Here is a 15,133-nt window from a genome sequence, read left to right on the forward strand (position 1 = left end):
AAGAAAGATGATGAGACTTACCGAACAAAAACGCTGGCAGGTCGATAGACACACAAACATACACACAAATATTTGTTTGTGTGTCTATCGACCTGCCAGCGCTTTTGTTTGGTAAGTCTCATCATCTTTCTTTTTAGATATATTTTTCCCACGTGGAATGTTTCCCTCTATATATATATATATATCACCCTCCTGCCCCACAACCTACTGACACTGCACCTGTTTGCACACTCCACCAGATAGTGTTAGTCTCTCTCCCCACCTGAGCACTGCACCGCCCCCCCTCTCCCCCTCCTTGCCCGAAGATGTTGCAGTCTGGCCCAAGATGCTGGAGTTGGCGTGTGTGTGTGTGTGTGTGTGTGTGTGTGTGTGTGTGTGTGTGTGTGTGTCCTGACAAAGGCTGTGGCTGAAAGCTATATGTGAGTGTGTTTTAATTGTATCTGTCTGCAACCTGAAGTGTCTTCTTTATCATATTAACAGAATATTCCGTCGGTTCTTGGTAGAACAACATTATAATAATAAATGAAAAGCACCAGTTTGCTTTTGTTCTACAATATTATTTTTATTGCTAACCGGTTTTCGGCTTACAAGGCCATCTTCAGGCATTTACTGAGTATTATCACCAAAGAAGTTAAATGTTAGCAGACAACATTGGAAGAGAAGTAACACATCTAGAGTGAAGTAGAAACATACAGTGAATAACATCTTTGCAATGAAATAGTAAAAACGGAACAGTACATAAATAACAATGGAGTTGACAGGAAAACCTTTAGCACAAAATAAGAATAGCATGCCTACATAACAGTTTCTATTGATAAACAAAACTATTGAAATAAGATAAAATTAGTACTAGGCAAGGCTGCATCAAGAGGTATGAAACATGGAGAGTAATACACAACCAATTAAAAAAGAAGAGACAGTTGTCAATGTAAATACAGAATACACGAGGAACTTAAGCCATATCAATACAATAAACAGAAATTAATAAATGCAGGAAAATTGAGGTGTTTGAGGGAACCTACAGTTTGAGAGTGTGGTGGTACTGCATTTTAACATTAACAGTATAATCAAAGCAGTGGCTGTATACCAGTTTACATTAAATAAATGAGCAAAGTAAAATATGAACAGTATTTGATGAGACAACTACAAGTGGAGTTAAACATGGACAGTAATACAAGTACAAGTTAAAATCAAACCCTTAACTATTGAAACTACAGCATATGTGGAATACAAAGACAACTGCAACAAATAAAACAACTTAATGACTACAGGAAAATGGGAATATGTAGGAAGAGAGAGTGTGGGAAGTAATGAACAACAAAGATGATTATATGAAGTTTAGGAGAGGGGAAGTGTTGAGTTGTGTCTGGTCATTTAGGATGAGATCTGGACTGTGAGCAAGATGTTTGTTAATTTCCAGGGCTTCCAGCAGGTTGAGTTTATGGCCTTTGTTTGCTAAGTGAAGTACATGGGACACTGGCTGGTAGTTGTGACCCTCACTCAGTACATGCTCAGCAAATGCAGAGTCTGAATTCTGCAACCTCCAGCTGCGTTCATGTTCAGCCAGCCTAGTTGATATGTCTCTGCCTGACTGACCAATGTAAAATTTGTCACAATCAGAACAGGTGATTTTGTATACCCCACTGTTGGCTAATAACTGGATCTTATCTTTGCTATTAAAAACGCTGTAGTGTTCCTGACATAGTAGGAAACCCTATACTTGCAGGATTTCAGTGCTTTGGCTATAGTCTGTGATACCTGACCTAGAAATGGTATAGTACACCATTTCTTGCAGACAGTGGATGGGGAAGCAGGTGGGGCATAGAGGAGGGGTATAATTTTCCGTTTTTGTTTCCTGTGCAAGATGTGGTCAATAAGAACTAGATTGTAGCCATTGGCTGAGGCAATAAATTTTATTGTATCTAACTCTGCTTTAAAATCATCTCTGGACATGGGGATGGATATGAGACGGTGTACCATTGAGTGGAAAGCTGCATGTTTGTGAGCTATGGGGTGTTGTGAGCAAGAAGGTATTACTGTGGCTGTAGTAGTTGTTTTTCTGTAAATTTTGAAACAATGTGTGTGTGTACTGATGTCAATGGTGAGATCTAAGAAGTTTATGGATTTGTTGCCAATTTCCATAGTGAACTGGATATTTTTATGTTGACCGTTTAAGTTTTTCAAGAATGTGTTGAGTTGTCTTGTAGTACCAGTCCACATAGTAGGCATTGAGAGGTGAAGTAACTCTAGGCATGCCCCAGGGAAGTGTGTTGGGACCTTTGCTGTTCATGGTGTGTGTGTGTGAATGACCTGGGAGCAATATTAATATTAACCTCAGAATATTTGCACATCTTGCATTTATCTGTAACAAGGTATTGCCTGTTAAAGCTAAACAAATATTGAGTCACCTTTTGATAAGATTTCAAAGTGGTGTGAAGACAGGAAACTTGCTTCAAATATGAAATCTAAAATTGTCCTCTTCAGAAAACAAAAAAAGTGTAGCATCCTATGACTGTAATAGTGAGTCACAACTGGGTTGAAATGTATTCAAATGCTAATATTCACATAGGCTCAGTTGTAGCTGAAACAAGTGACAGAGTTAAATTCACATGTCAGATAATAGAAAAATGCAACAAGCCTACAAAGCAGACTGGTTACAATATACTCTTGCCACCCATCGTAGAATATTGCTCAAATGTGTGGGATTCGTACAATGTAGTACTGTCAATGGATAGTGAACCTGTACAGAGAAGATCGGCCAAGCGGAATTGACAGTGTCTCGAAAGTAGATTGTAATATGAAGATTGACAAAAGTAAAATGAGCGAAATGGAATGTAGTCGAACTAAGTCGGGCAAAGCTGAGGGGATTAAATGAGGAAATGAGACACTAGAAGTAATTGTTTTGCTATTGGGGCAATGAAATAACTTACGATGGTTAGTTGAAGTAGAGGATATAAAATGTGGAATGGCAATGGCAAGGATATGTGTTTCTCAAGAACATAAATTTGTTGACATTGAATATGAATTTAAGCGTTTGGAAGTCTCTTCTCAGGCATCTGCCTGGAGTATAGCCTCATCTGAAAGTGAAACGCAGATGGTAAATAGTTTAGGTGAGACGAGAATAGAGGCTTTTGAAATGTGGTGCTACAGAAGAATGCCGAAGACTAGATGGATAGATTATGTAACTAATGAGGGGGTACTGAATAGAATTGGAGAGAAAATAAATTTATGACATAACTTGGCAAAAGGAAGAGATTGTTTGGTGGGACATACTCTCCCTCTGTATAACTGTAGAGGCAACCCAATGGATGAGTACAGGAGCAAATTCAGAAGAATGTAGGTTGCAGTAGTTACTAGGAAATGAAGAGGCTTGCACAGGATAGATTAGCATGGAGAGCTGCATCAAACCAGTCTTTGGACTGAAGGCAATGATGAGGACAATGACAATAACAACAATGCATATCGTCACAAGTTTGCGTGATCTGGGAAGAAGTGTAACAGAAATGCTCATAAACCTGAACTGGTGGACGCTTGAAGGTAGGTCTCAACTATTACACAAAATTAGATTGATTACTGTGTATTTAAGCATTACTTCTTCGTGTGCTTCTTATGCGAATGAAATTGGTAGAAGCCCTAATAAGTAGAAAAATGAAAGTACTCTCTGCTGCACATTTATGTTGTTTGTACCGTATACCAGGTGTACCTCTGTGAAATGAGCATTAAGATACAAATGTGTCAATAGGGAACATTTGTTGTGAACGAGCCTTAATTTGTTTTTGTTTGGTTGGTATGACATCTGTCAAAGATATTTAGTATACATCAAGTCATGTAACAAACATCATCATATGTTTTCATCGTGTTAACAGTGTTCAATTTTGTACCAGAAAGTAATGATTTGCGGAAATCATTAATTTTTTGTTTTCATTTGAAGAAAAGTGCTGCAGAGTCACATTGAATGCTTGTCGAGGCATATGGTGATCATGCTCTATCAGAAGCAACATGCAAAAGATGGTTTAAACTGTTCAGAAATGAAGAACGTGGAAGACCACCGAAAAAGTTCGAAGACAGCGAATTGCAAGCAATATTGGACTTTGAGTCAGAAGCAAACGGCAGCAGTACTAAATGTTGTACAACAAACAATTTCTGACCGTTTGAAAGCTATGGGAAAGATCCAAAAGTGTGGAAAATGGGTGCCACCTGGTTTGAATGAAAGACAGATGGAAAACTGAAGCAAAATTTGACAAATGGTTTTTCGAAGACATGAAAGAAAATTAATTTTGCATCAAATTGTTACTGGCGATGAAAAATGGATTTATTTTAAAAATCCTAAATGGGAAAAATCGTGGATTAATCCGGGACAACCATAAACATTGACTGCAAAACCAGACCGATTCGGCAAGAAGACAATGCTTTGTGTTTGGTGGGATCCGAAAGGTGTGGTGTATCATGAGGTTCTAAAACCCAGTGAAACTGTGAATACTATTCGCTACAGACAACAAATGATCAATTTGAACTATGCATTGATCGAAAAAAAGACCAGAATGGTCCAGAAGACATGGCAAAGTAAATTTTTTACATGACAGTGCACCTTTCACACAAAGCAAAACTGGTTCAGGATACAATCAAAACACTTGGCTGGGAGCTGCCACCCCACCCTGCCGTATTCACCAGACTTGGCCCCTTCTGACTACCATTTGTTTTCATCAATGGGACACGTATTGGCTGAGGAACACTTCGATTCGTACGAAGAAGTTGAAAATTGGGTGTCTGATTGGTTTGCTTCAAAAGATGAACATTTCTATTCGCGTGGTGTCCACAAATTGCCAGAAAGGTGGTCAAAATGTATAGAAAGCAATGATCAGTACTTTGAATAAAATATTTTTACTTTTCAATTCAAAATTAGTGTTTCATTTTCAGAAAAAAACGCTCATTTCATACCGGTTCACCTGGCAGATATAGATGTAATTTTTTATTTAAATATGGCAGCTGTGATCCTGTGTTCAGTGATCCAAGGGTGCATTCTGTTACCCTTCACTGACTGGCTACTGGTAGTGACATGACAGAAGCATTTGTCGTTGCACTTTTTTTGTGTTTATTGAAAGTGCCACAATTTATTGAAAATCCTGCCATGTGTGAGCAATGCACAGTGATCCAGTCTCCATGTGCATATTGCATGAAGGTTTCAAAATTCATTGACAACTTAGAGGTGTTTATGAAGGAAACAGTATGACAGTATGAGTGGTGGAATGGGAAGAAAAGGGTTAGAACATTTGGAGATAGTCATACTAATGTTCGTGAAGAAGTCCATTGTAGACCACCACTGGAAGGCAGGAGGATTGGATTGAGTAACTAATAAAACAATACTGCATCACATTAGGGATAAAAGTGCTTTATGGTACAACTTGACTAAAATAAGGGATATGCTGTTAGTACACATCCTGTGGGATCAAGGAATACTACTGGAAGATTACATAATGTCAGAGATCTGGAGAAAGCACTGCAGTGAGGAGTGATGAAGTGCTTTTGCTAATATCTTCGTGACTGCATTACGTATAACATCGCCGGTTTTAGGACCAAGATTATGTGAGATGTATTTGGAGACAGGAAGAACAGTGAGTGTGAATTTCGATCGTCGGCGGTGCGTCATTATGTTATGTGCTTCATTGTTGGATTCAAAATTGTGAAATGTTGGCTTTGGTTGCGTAAATGATAAACGGATAATATTTCTACAGTTTTGCACTTTTTTTTTTGTGTGAAATAATATACTCAAAAATGGCTGAGGGCTGGCTGTGTTAAGAGTGCCATAATTGTTGAAAGGTCAAGAAGTAGGAGTAAATTATGTATTTTTAGATTGATAACAATGAACACTCACATTCACTTGTGATGGAGAATTCATATTTGATTATGTTAAATTCAAATTCTGTGATGAATGATTCTGCCGTTTGACAGTGTAAAGAATGGAAGCATTTGGAGTGTATCAATTATGACAGTGTAGAATAGTATAGGGTGTCCCATGAAGACTGCATTTTTTAATTTAATAATAAAACACGCAATATATTTTAAGATTACTGGTAGTATTATGTCAATATGAAACATACAGACTACAATTATACTTGAAACAAAATGTCAGGCAAATATCCACGGCTACATCTGCACACATCTACTCTGTTGGCGAAATTTTCAATGACTCTGGAGCAAAGTTCTGTTTGAATTTGACCCATGACACGTCTAATCCCTGCCTCGGGTAGAGGGATGGTTTGTGGATTGTTTACATAAGTACAAGATTTGACACACCGCTACAAAAAAAGTCACACAGTGTCAAATCAGATGATCTCAGTAGTCAGTTCTGATCGCCATTGTGAGAGATAAGGTGAGCGGAGAATCTTTCTCTCGGCAACCTCGTTATTTCCCTGGCAGTGTAGTAGGTTACCCCATCCTGTTTGAACCACATGTTTTCCGTATTCAGTTCTTGCATTTGCAGCCATAAAAACTGTTTTATCACATGGCGATAATGATCACCTGTCACTGTCTTAAAAAAAATTTTTTCCTAATTAATCCGCCACCCCATAACCGGTACCAAACGGTGACATGCTCCAGATAAGAGAGACTTCTCGCAGACCGTGCTAGGAATCTCCGTGCCCTAAATCCAGAAATTTTGTTTATTCACATAACCATTAACCTGGAAGTGTGCCTCATCACTGAATATTATTTTTGTAACAAAAATTGCTATCGAATTCTTGTTTTGTGACTATCCAGTCGGAAAATGTTCGTTACTTCAAACGGTCCATCGGTTACAGTTCTCGTGTTAGTTGGGTTGTAGAAGGATGCAAATGCAGGTGTTTTGTTAAAATTTGATACAAACTGCTTCTCGGAACGGCCGACCCTCGAGAACGCCTCGTAGTGATGCTCTCACTGACGACAGTGATATTATCTACTGAACGATGGGAACGAGGACGTGGACTTGGATGTCCAGGTGACTTCATGTTCTGTCAATCCTGTATGTTCAAATTTCCTCACCAGTCTCTGCACTGTTGACACATAGGTGCATTTTGCCTACCAAAAATTACAGTCTTCAGACTGTCTCTGCATAGCATTCACCGAACTCAACATGCACTTTCAAACTCCTGACATGTCGGTCCGTCGTGTATCGCTCCATTTTAGCTGACACCAATAAGCGCAAATGCCAACTCGCTGTGACGATAGGTAATTGCAGTACCGACTGGTAACAGTCGCTTAAATTTCAGGTCCAGCTACCTAACAAGCTGAAAGGGCTGCTCAATTTATAAATTGCATTCTTTATGGGACGCACTTTCTCTTTCTGTGGACATCAGTGGAGACATCCACATTTTTTTGTGGAGTACGTAGTCCTACCCGAAACTCCATTATACATCTTTCTTTTTTGCGATTCCAGGCCCGGATGTCTGACACAGCTCCGACGGCTGCAGCTGCCGTTTGCCAGTGACCTCGAGGACGACACAGTGCTTGCCATATCGGAGGGCTGTCCTAATCTGCGTGAACTGAGGTTGAGGTTTTCACTGAGAATTACTGACAGAGCACTGGCCATGATCAACCGTCTGGAACATTTGGAAATGTGAGTAGTATATCTGACTGGTGAATGTTAGGTCCCACGGGTGTTAAATTTCACAGTAACTGCCAGAGGCAGCCAGGACAGGCTCCTTCTGTAGAGTAATTAACAGGAATCTGTGAAACTTCCAGGTAGATTGAAACTGTGTGCCGGACTGAGACTCGAACTCGGGACCTTTGCCTGTTGCGGGCAAGTGCTCTACCATCTGAGCTACCCGAGCACAACTCATGCCCCGTCCTCACAGCTTTACTTCTGCCAGTACCTCCTCCCCTACCATCCAAACTTTACAGAAGCTCTCCTGCGAACCTTGCAGAACTAGCACTCCTGGAAAAAGGATATTGCAGAGACATAGCCACAGCCTGGGGGACGTTTCCAGGATGAGATTTTCACTCTGGAGTGGAGTGTGTGCTGATATGAAACTTCCTGGCAGATTAAAACTGTGTGTCTGACAGAGACTTGAACTCGAGTTCGAGTCTCGGTCCGACACACAGTTTTAATGTGCCAGGAAGTTTGTCTATTAGCGCACACTCTGCTGCAAAGTGAAAATATCATTTTGGAAACAGGAATCTGCTGGTTCTGAGTTTACTGCATGTATGTGACATGTTTGCTCGCCATACTTCTGCTCGGCAGTCAGCAGGGTGTTTTTCGATTTGGTCTTTAACATTACATCCAGCAGACAGACCATTCGTGTCACGACTTAAGCGTAACTTGCCAACCCAGTCATGATAGACTGGTCTAACACGACAAATGCATAGTATCGCAGCTGAGGTAGTTTTCATTTATTGTAGCGTGCGCACGAATAATGCTGTATGGCAAATTTTGACATTTTATATAATTGTGGAGAAAAATGTAGCATACATCACCTGCTGTAATAGTTGATCCATTTACTATCTGAGGGCAGCACTAAACAGTTTTCGCTCCTCTGTGTGAACAGTGCTGTATGTTATGAGAATGGCTGAGTATAGTGAGGCGACACTTACTGTCAGTGGTTTGAAATGTGCAAATAATGCGTGGAAACAGAAAATTAACATCAGTAATTGGCAGGATATTAAGACCGATAGGCTTTGTGATGCCAGATTGCAAAATAAATTGTGAAAAGGAAAGTTAGTTCCTGTGAAACAGCCTCTGCCGCATGTGAGTGGAATAATGCTGTATGGGTTTTGTAAAAAGATGTATGTATATAGAGTAGCATATGTGCCCTGTGGAGTACATGGCTCTGGCAACATACATTATTTGAATTTTCCGAAAACATTACAGTAGGAATATGTAACATGAATAAAATTAACTACAGTTCTGTAGTTATCATCAATGAAAAAGTATAATGCTCAATCTGAGCACTGCTATATTATTAAAAGAGAATGTGAAATATTGGAATCCAGTTGAATGATATTGTCTGCATATTCAGGCTCGTGTATGCAATCCAGAAGTATCCTCAAAAGAAAGATGCGAGAACATAGACTGGAAATTAAGTTAAAGCTGTCGAAAGAATATCATGTCATGGTACGAGTCCATTTACTGGATAAAATCTGTGGAAATACATGTGCCAGCCAGACGAAAGAAAGACAGAAGATACTTCATGGAAAGGAGCTACTTTCAAATACAAAGTCCTGTCAAAAGAAGTGTGTCAAAGAACATTGCTTGAAATATTCTGCATTATCCAACAATGAATACAAGCTCTTCAACATAAACTAAAAGATGGGATGGCCCCTCCTAAAAATGGGCACGGAAAACTTGCATGAGCAGCGCCTATTAGACGGAGGGGGGCGACAGCCGATCACTTCCAGTCATTCCACCAGGAAGGAGGTACACAGCTCACGTTGTCTGTAGTTCAATCATGCCTAAACGGTCAGTACCTTGGTTCGAACGCGTCCACATTGTTACTTTGTGTCAGGAAGGGCTCTCAACAAGGGAAGTGTCCGGGTGTCTCGGAGTGAACCCAAGTGATATTGTTTGGACATGGAGGAGATTCACTGAGACAGGAACCGTCAATGATATGCCTTACTCTGGCCGCCCAAGGGCTACTACTGCAGTGGATGACTGCTATGTACGGATTATGGCTCAGACAAACACTGACAGCAACGCTACCGTGTTGAATAATGCTTTTCATGCAGTGACAGGATGTTGTGTAAAGACTCAAAATGTGTGCAGTAGGCTGCACAATGCGCAACTGCACTGACAACGCCCACAGCGAGGTCCATCTTTGCAACCATGACATCATGCGTCGCGGTAAAGATGGGCCCAACAACATGCCGAATGGACCGCTCGGGATTAGCATCCTGTTCTCTTCAGAGATGAGTGTCACATATGCCTTCAACCAGATAATCATCGGGGACGTGTTTGGAGGTGACCTGGTCAGGCTGAACGCATGAGACACACTGTCCAGCGAGTGCAGCAAGGTGGAGAAGGTTCCCTGCTGTTTTGGGATGGCATTATGTGGGGCCGACGTATGCTGCTGGTGGTCATGGAAGTGCCATAACAGCTGTACAATACGTGAATGTCATCCTCTGACCGATAATGCAACCGTGTCGGCAGCATATTGACGAGGCATTTGTCTTCATGGACAACAATTTGCACCTCCATTGGTGCACATCTTGTGAATAACTTCCTTCAGGATAATGACATCACCCAACTAGAGTGGCCGGCATGTTCTCCAGACATGAACCCTATCCAACCACTATGAGGGATCTACACCGAATTGCCATTGAAGGGAGGGACAATCTGGACCGACAGTGCGTTGATGAACTTCTGAATAGTATGCTATGACAAACGCAAGCATGCATCAGTGCAAGAGGGCGTGCTACTTGGTATTAGAGGTACAACAATCTGGACCACCGCCTCAAGGTCTCACTGTAGGGTGGTACAACATGCAATGTGTGGTTTTCATGAGCAATAAAAAGGACGGAAATGATGTTTATGTTGATCTCAATTCCAATTTTATGTACGGGTTCCGGAAGTCTTGGAACCGAGGTGAGGCAAAACTTATTTTGATGCATGTACTTTACAGGAATACATCAGAAGTTATGTTCAAGTCACAGTTTCCTACGTAACGACTGGAACATCGCAATGATCAAGAAAAGAAAGAAAGTGTTAAGAGTTATGGTTCCTTCTGGATAGAAGTATGTCATTGCCGAATCCTTTGTCAGTCCTTAAAAACTGCCCATCGAGGGCATGGGATCCATTGAGTTGGTTTTAAGAAAGCCATATGGTTTGAAAAGTTTTGATGTACTCAGATCAAAGCTGTGTAGTGACGACCCTGTAAGATGTAAGTGTGCGTCATGGACACACGTGCTGTTCTAAAATGTGGTTTTGAACATCAACTAAAAAAAAATTTCCATTGCCTTCTGGTTTCGAACTGCTCTACAGTGGGGCACTGAAACTTCATAAAGAGAAGAAAAGGGATCCCTTGGACATTATGACTGAGTTTTATGTAACAGATGTGTGTCTCAACTTGATAAAAGCTCGTGTTCTCTTACTTTTTTGAGGACCAAAGAAATCAGTTTACAATAAGTATTTTATGTCTTGTTATAATTTTCTTTCTTACAACTTTTAGATTCTAGACAACTTCACCATTGCAGTAGAATACAGAATGATCTGCCCATTCATTGCTATACAGTATTTTTCCCATTTTAATACGTACTTATTTTCAAAAAAAAAAAGTGTGCTTAGTGCAATTTTAAAAAGCACAATGAAGTATTTTCAAGAGTCTGTATGTACAAACAATACATATCTGCTATAAAATTGTTTCGCAAGAATTCTGTGGAATTAATTTTTGTCAATTTCCTAAAAACTGCAAAATGTGCCATACAGCATTATTCGTGCACACGCTTCCCTTATTAATGTATGTTAATTTGTTCTGTTTTATATTACATAGGATGGAATGAAACAAGCTGATAAGTTGAGACCAGGACAGAGGACTTCAAATTCAGAAAATTTTCCCAGAGAACTACAGGTCAGAAATGCACTGTTGTAGACTTAAAACTGTAAAAGTGATAGCCAGTGAGTGACGAGTGTATGTGATTTTGTCTAGGAAACAAATGTATTTAGGTGTGTCTGTCTAGCAGTGCAGTTTTGTCTTACCTTTTTCGTTTATTGTATACAAAAGTTTTAGTAATTGATAACATTAGTAACAGATGTAATAGAATAAAGAAAATCTGTAAAGAAACGACAAGGTATAAAAATTATTATCAGTTAACATCATTTACATGTAGGAACATTTCATATGGATGTATACGTGTACACAGTATAAATAACTTTCTAGTAGTAATTCGGAAACCTCAGACCCGTGTGTGGCATTACAGTGTCACATTATTTAATGAAGTGGTGTATCGTATAGTTAAGTAAGTTGTGTATTTTGTTAACTTCAAAATGAGTGTAGCATTGCCCAGTTTCATTGCAAATGTCATCGCAACACACACGTCAGTTTGGAATTATTTTTGGGAATGTAGTAATTAGTAAACTAACATGTGCAAAGCAGTTTTCTGTTACTGTAATTTCGCCACTGAGTATCCACCAGCTGACAGGATGTCGCTCTGCACACCACGGTTTGGAGACCACCAGTTCTTCTGGACTGGACAGTCACAGCTCTCACAATGTGTAATTAACTTTTTGGTACCTTTACGTTTTGTTTTTTGCAGATTGGAGCTTTCTGGGTGCCAAAGGTTGGGTGGAGCTTGCATGGCTTTTATATCACAGCTACCAGCTCTGCACACATTGGTCCTCCGGGCACTCGACGACTTGTCTGTGCTGCAACCGAGCCTTCGCAGGATCTTGGACATGAAGGAACTGCGGTGCCTGGATATTGTGCACAGCTCCAACATCGGAGCTGTGCCGTTCCGTGAATTTCCTGGCAGACTAAAGAAGCTCAGGTGCGTAGTACTGCTGCATCTGTCCTCTGCACGAGTAAAGTACTAATCAGTGTGTGTATATTTGGCACCTATCCCTGTGTGAAAACACAGTGGCGATTTACAATTATTGAAGTATATGAACAAAACAAAAAATTGTTAAAAACTACTCCGTGCACACACATCACTACAGATATTCTGACACAGTCGATATGCCTGCCATCATTGGCAATGATGTGGCATAAACAAATAGCGAGATTCTGCATGACCCACTCGAGTGTTAGAACATTGATGCCCTCATGATCTCCTGAATGGCTGTTTTCAGCTCAGCAATGGTTTTGGGGTTATTGCTGTACACCTCTTTAATATAGCCCCGCAAAAAGGAGTCGCACACATTCAGATCTGGAGAATTTGGCGGCCTATCCAGGCCAGTGTCAGTGGCCTCTGGGTACCTCAGAGCCAGAATACGGTCTCCAAAGTACTTCCCCAGGACATCACTCTCCTGCTTTGGTGGGGTCGAGCTCAGTCTTGCACGAACCACATCTTGTCAAAATGATGGTCACTTTGGATAATGAGGAAGAAATCGTCTTCCAAAATCTTCACTACGATTTGATACTCACTGAGCCGTCAAAGAATATTGCACCGATCGACTGGAAGTTCCACATCACACGATCACCCGTCGAAGGTGAAGACACTTCTCGATCGCAAAATGTGGATTCTCGGTGCCCCAAATGCACAAATTTTGGTCATAGATGAACCCGTCCAAATGAAAGTGGGCTTCGTCAGTAAACCAAGCTGTGCATCGGCATTAAGGGTGCAGATCACCAGCTCCCATTGACCATCGTGTGCATTTGTCCTTACACCATCTACATACATTACACGATATGTCAGTGGCAGTAGAATCGTTCTACAATTTTTTGCAACTACTATTCTCTAAACTCTTAAGTGATTCGAGAAAAGAATGTCATCTTTGCTCCACGGGTTGTGCTTCAAGTTGACGGAGCATTTCCACAATAGTCACCTGTTAATCAAACGTACTGGTAAAAAATCTTGCAGCGTGCCACTGAATTCTAAGAATGTGCATACCAAAAAGAATCAGATAGTATATAATTTTCTGCTACATGGGAAGTCAGACATCGTATGGAGGCTTACCGACGATTGTTCTCCTACCCAGCAGTTGTGAAAGGGAGAGGAATACAGGGAAATTATGGGAATGCAAGCATATGATGCAGACCACAGTGGTGACATGTGGAACTTCGAATCGGTCCGGAGAGTGTGCTCGGGTAGCAGAGGCGACAGCTAGCATCGAGTGGAAGGTCCAGTTGTTACCAGTGCGTATCCCGATAAAAATTTAGCTGTATCCTCAGCTGTGAATATGATTCCTAGATTTCGTGCAGCTTTTGATCGCTGCATTGCCCATTCCCTCAGACATGTCTTAAGAACACTGCAAAGTATTTTAGAACAACAGAGCCAGTGCAGTTTAGTATGAGACATTAAGGCTTCCGCTTACATGGTCAACTAATGTTTTATCCAAAATGACAAACTAAGAATTTATAGAACTTCATGCAGAATACTATTGGCTGGTCTGTGTGCTTCTGAAGTTACGGAGACTTCAGTTCACCAGTTTCAGATATCCTGATAAATTTCCTTGGCACCCCCTTTACAACACAACACTGAGAGTTGGTGTTGTGTACTCTATGTGAGTATTACAATAAATAAGTTTTAACAAATTATAGAAATTCAAGTGTTGTTCTAATATGCCTTTTTCTCTCTCCTCGATTAACAGGGAGCTACATGTGGCATATGAGGGAGGAAATGCTTTCTCTGAGCTGCTACGTAGCATGCCTCGGCTCAAACTCATTACTACTTTTCGACTGACACACGAGTATTCAACAGACAATGGAAGAAGTTTTGTTCGCAACTTTGTTGCTTAGCTGATCTATAATTATGTCTTTGATGTCTCTTGGTATTTATTCTCTGAATGTCCATCTGCTGTTAATGGATTTGATGCACCTTAAGTTAAATAAAGTACATAACACTATAGTAACTTGATTTGCAATGTCTTTGTATTTGTTGCCACCCAATGTTCCTCTCTTTCATCACCTTTCCAGCAAGCAGGATCTTCAATATTTGATACAGGTCAGTAAGCTACCTCACATAAAGTATGACAAAGTTCACCTCCTCTACGCGTGATATCCCAGCTAGGGCCTCACTCGCACAGGTTTATATTTTCGGACTGTTGGATGCTGACTGACCTGCATAATTACTGTTTAAATACCAAACAGGAATTGCCAAATAATATTTTTATATTTGGATTACATAGCTTGGACTGAGTAAGGTTTCACGCAGTGCCTCTTTGTAGATGTGCGTATTACAGGAGTCATCAAATGATAAAATATGAGCATATTACATGCTGCCTATAAAAAAGAAAATACAAGACATTTAAGTGAGCGTAGCTAATCTCTGTAGTTGGAAAATGGCAAAATTATTGGTACTACTTTTATGGAAAAACAGTTCATTGTGAAAGGGATTCCCAAAAGTAAAAATTTTTTTAACAGGTTAACAGCTGACATCCTGCAGCCACCTCTGAGCACCACTATCCCACCCACAGTGTCCCCGTTGGTCGATCCCTCGTAGCACCCAGACCCTACCTAGTGGGCCTTTTCAACCTGCCACAGCTCCTAAAACTTCCAGCCAACGTTCCAGT

The 15,133-nt window shown here is 40.5% G+C and overlaps 1 protein-coding gene across 3 annotated transcripts in view; it reads left to right on the top strand.

Annotated features, from left to right (window-relative positions):
* The window catches only part of LOC126109593 (uncharacterized), a 92,407-nt gene extending 77,929 nt beyond the window's left edge, over window positions 1-14,478 (top strand). For all 3 annotated transcript variants that reach the window (XM_049914632.1, XM_049914631.1, XM_049914633.1), the window contains 3 exons: window positions 7,412-7,591; window positions 12,220-12,450; window positions 14,213-14,478. In XM_049914632.1, coding sequence (XP_049770589.1) covers window positions 7,412-7,591; window positions 12,220-12,450; window positions 14,213-14,360 — 559 coding nt within the window. In that variant the 3' untranslated portion in view covers window positions 14,361-14,478. The remainder of the gene's footprint in view (window positions 1-7,411; window positions 7,592-12,219; window positions 12,451-14,212) is intronic.
* The last annotated feature ends 655 nt before the right edge of the window (window positions 14,479-15,133 follow it).

The sequence above is a fragment of the Schistocerca cancellata genome, chromosome 12 (assembly GCF_023864275.1).
Source record: "Schistocerca cancellata isolate TAMUIC-IGC-003103 chromosome 12, iqSchCanc2.1, whole genome shotgun sequence".
NCBI classification, from domain to species: Eukaryota; Metazoa; Arthropoda; class Insecta; order Orthoptera; family Acrididae; genus Schistocerca; species Schistocerca cancellata.